Source organism: Fonticula alba (genome assembly GCF_000388065.1).
Source record: "Fonticula alba strain ATCC 38817 unplaced genomic scaffold supercont2.4, whole genome shotgun sequence".
NCBI lineage: Eukaryota > Rotosphaerida > Fonticulaceae > Fonticula > Fonticula alba.
Window position 1 is genome coordinate 951,725 of NW_009242974.1, and position 2,131 is coordinate 953,855.

At 66.9% G+C, this 2,131-nt stretch overlaps 2 protein-coding genes across 2 annotated transcripts in view; one reads left to right on the forward strand and one right to left on the reverse strand.

The window, feature by feature from the left end:
• The window catches only part of H696_02738 (hypothetical protein), a gene marked incomplete at both ends in the record, with an annotated part of 1,276 nt that extends 232 nt beyond the window's left edge, over positions 1-1,044 (forward strand). The window contains 2 exons of the mRNA XM_009496643.1: positions 112-413; positions 633-1,044. Coding sequence (XP_009494918.1) covers positions 112-413; positions 633-1,044 — 714 coding nt within the window. The remainder of the gene's footprint in view (positions 1-111; positions 414-632) is intronic.
• Positions 1,045-1,502: 458 nt separating this feature from the next.
• The window catches only part of H696_02739 (hypothetical protein), a gene marked incomplete at both ends in the record, with an annotated part of 14,949 nt that continues 14,320 nt past the window's right edge, over positions 1,503-2,131 (reverse strand). The window contains one exon of the mRNA XM_009496644.1: positions 1,503-1,872. Within this exon, the coding sequence (XP_009494919.1) occupies positions 1,503-1,872 (370 nt within the window). The remainder of the gene's footprint in view (positions 1,873-2,131) is intronic.

A 2,131-nucleotide genomic window follows, 5' to 3' on the forward strand; every position in this document is an offset into this window, starting at 1 on the left:
TCTCTCTCTCTCTCTCTCTCTCTCTCTCGCCCGCCCTCCCCGGGGGGCAGCGTGGCCGCTGGGCTCTGACGGCCGTTCCCCGCAGCGGAGGCGTACTTCCGCACGCGGAAGGTTGCCGGGCGTGTGGTGGCCGGGCCGGCGTGCAACATCGACTCGCCGGCCAGCTGCCTGGCGTTCGTGCACGCGCTGGCCCGGGCGCCGTACAACGTAACGCGCGTCAATGCCCTGATCAACAATGCCTCGATCCAGGCCCCGGGGCCGGTGGCCACCGACGACGCGGACGAGGCCCTGACCAATGACGATCTGGCGAGCATTCAGCCGGCCGCGGGTTTGACGCCGGGGTCCACCTTCGACCAGGGCTTCGAGCGGGTGATGCACACGAATGTCAACGGCACCATGTTCATGACCCGAGCGTACGTCCCTCAAGCGGGAACAGCGGGACCAGCGGGGACGGGGCCAGGGCCAGGGCCGGCGCGGGCGAAGAGAAAAAAAGAAAAGGCAGCCTCGCCTCCCGGCGGCTGCGCGGGTTGTCTCCCCCCCTGGGGCGGCCATCTAACCTCATGATCGCCTCCTTCCCGTGCTCCGATGTGCGTGGCTCCTTCGTCCCCCTCTCCCGGCGGCGGGGCACACAGGCTCCTGCCGCTGCTCGAGCAGGCGGCTAGCCCGGAGGACCCGGCGCGGGTGCTCATCGTGTCCAGTGTGATGGGCATCTCGGTGGGGCCGTTCGATTCGAACTTCGCCTACAGCGCCAGCAAGGCGGCGGCGGTGCACCTGTCCCGGGCACTGGCCAGCTACTTCACCACGGTGGCGCCGATTGCGGTGAATGCCCTGGCTCTGGGGTACTTCAAGACCGAGATGACCGAGGTCATCACTCGGAATGAGCGGTTCCAGGAGCTGATCCTGGGGGCGACCGTCGGCGGCCGGGAGGCCCACGCGCAGGATCTGGCCGCGGCGGTCATCTACCTCCTGTCGCGCGGGGGGGCCTACGTCAATGGCACGGTGCTGACCGTGGACGGGGGCTTTGCGCTGCGGTCGCGCGTCTGACCGGCCTGCCGGCCCGTGCGCGTTGTTGCCTTGGCCGAGCGCCACCCGCCGGCCATGTGGGAGAGGCCCCCCCCCAGTTGGGAGGCCGTCCGCTGGGGAGTCTTTGGGGCATCCCCCCCCCCTGCCTGCGCCGGCTCCTGCTCGCCTTTTGCTTGCCTCCGCCTCAACGAGACATTCCGCCTGGCTGCCGGGGGCTCATGTTCCAGGGGCCGTGCCCTTGCTTGCGTGTGGGGAAGGTTTTGTGCCGGGCGTGTATGTGTGCGCGCGTGTGACAGCTGCGTCATGTCGCTGTGTGCGCCCGGCCCGTGCCTCTGCCTGTGTCCCGGGAGACCGAATGCAACATGCTTTGTCTGCCGTGCATATGCGTGAATGTATGGATGTATGTGTGTATTTGCGTGGGAATGTATTGCAGCCGTGTGCCTTTGCCCGGGGGAGGGGGGCAGAGGGAGAGGCCACACTCAGCTGGCCGGCGTCGGGGCTGGGTCGGGACACCGGGCGGCGGTGGATTCCAGCAGCAGGAAGACCGGCACATGGTCGGAGGTGCCCCAGACGGCTTGGCGGATGCCGGCGCCACGGACGCGGTCCACCAGCGCCCGGCTGGCGTCCTGTCCCGGGGCAGGGCGACAGTGCTCCGGGGCCGGGGCGTGCGATGCCAGGAAGTAATCCAGTCGCCAGCCGGAGTTCGGGCCGCGGGTGTCCCCGCGGACGCCCCAGTAGGTGAAGAGGCCGGCCTGGCCGGGGTGTCGCTGGCGGATGACGTCGGTCAATTGACCGGTCTGAAGGAGGTTGGAAAAGCCGGCACGCTCCTCGAGGGTAAAGCCGGCGGTCCTGGATGAGAAGGGGGTGGGAGGGCTGCAGACGGTGTGCCTGGGCGGCTGGAGGGCATGCACATGTATGGTGATGTGTGTGTGTGTGTGTGCGCATGCATTCATACTTGCATGTACACACATGCACACACATGTGCACACATGCACACATGCATACACATGCATCCGTACATGCATACACATGCACACACATGCACACACATTTACACATGTACACATGCACACACATGCACACACATGTGCACACATGCACACATGCA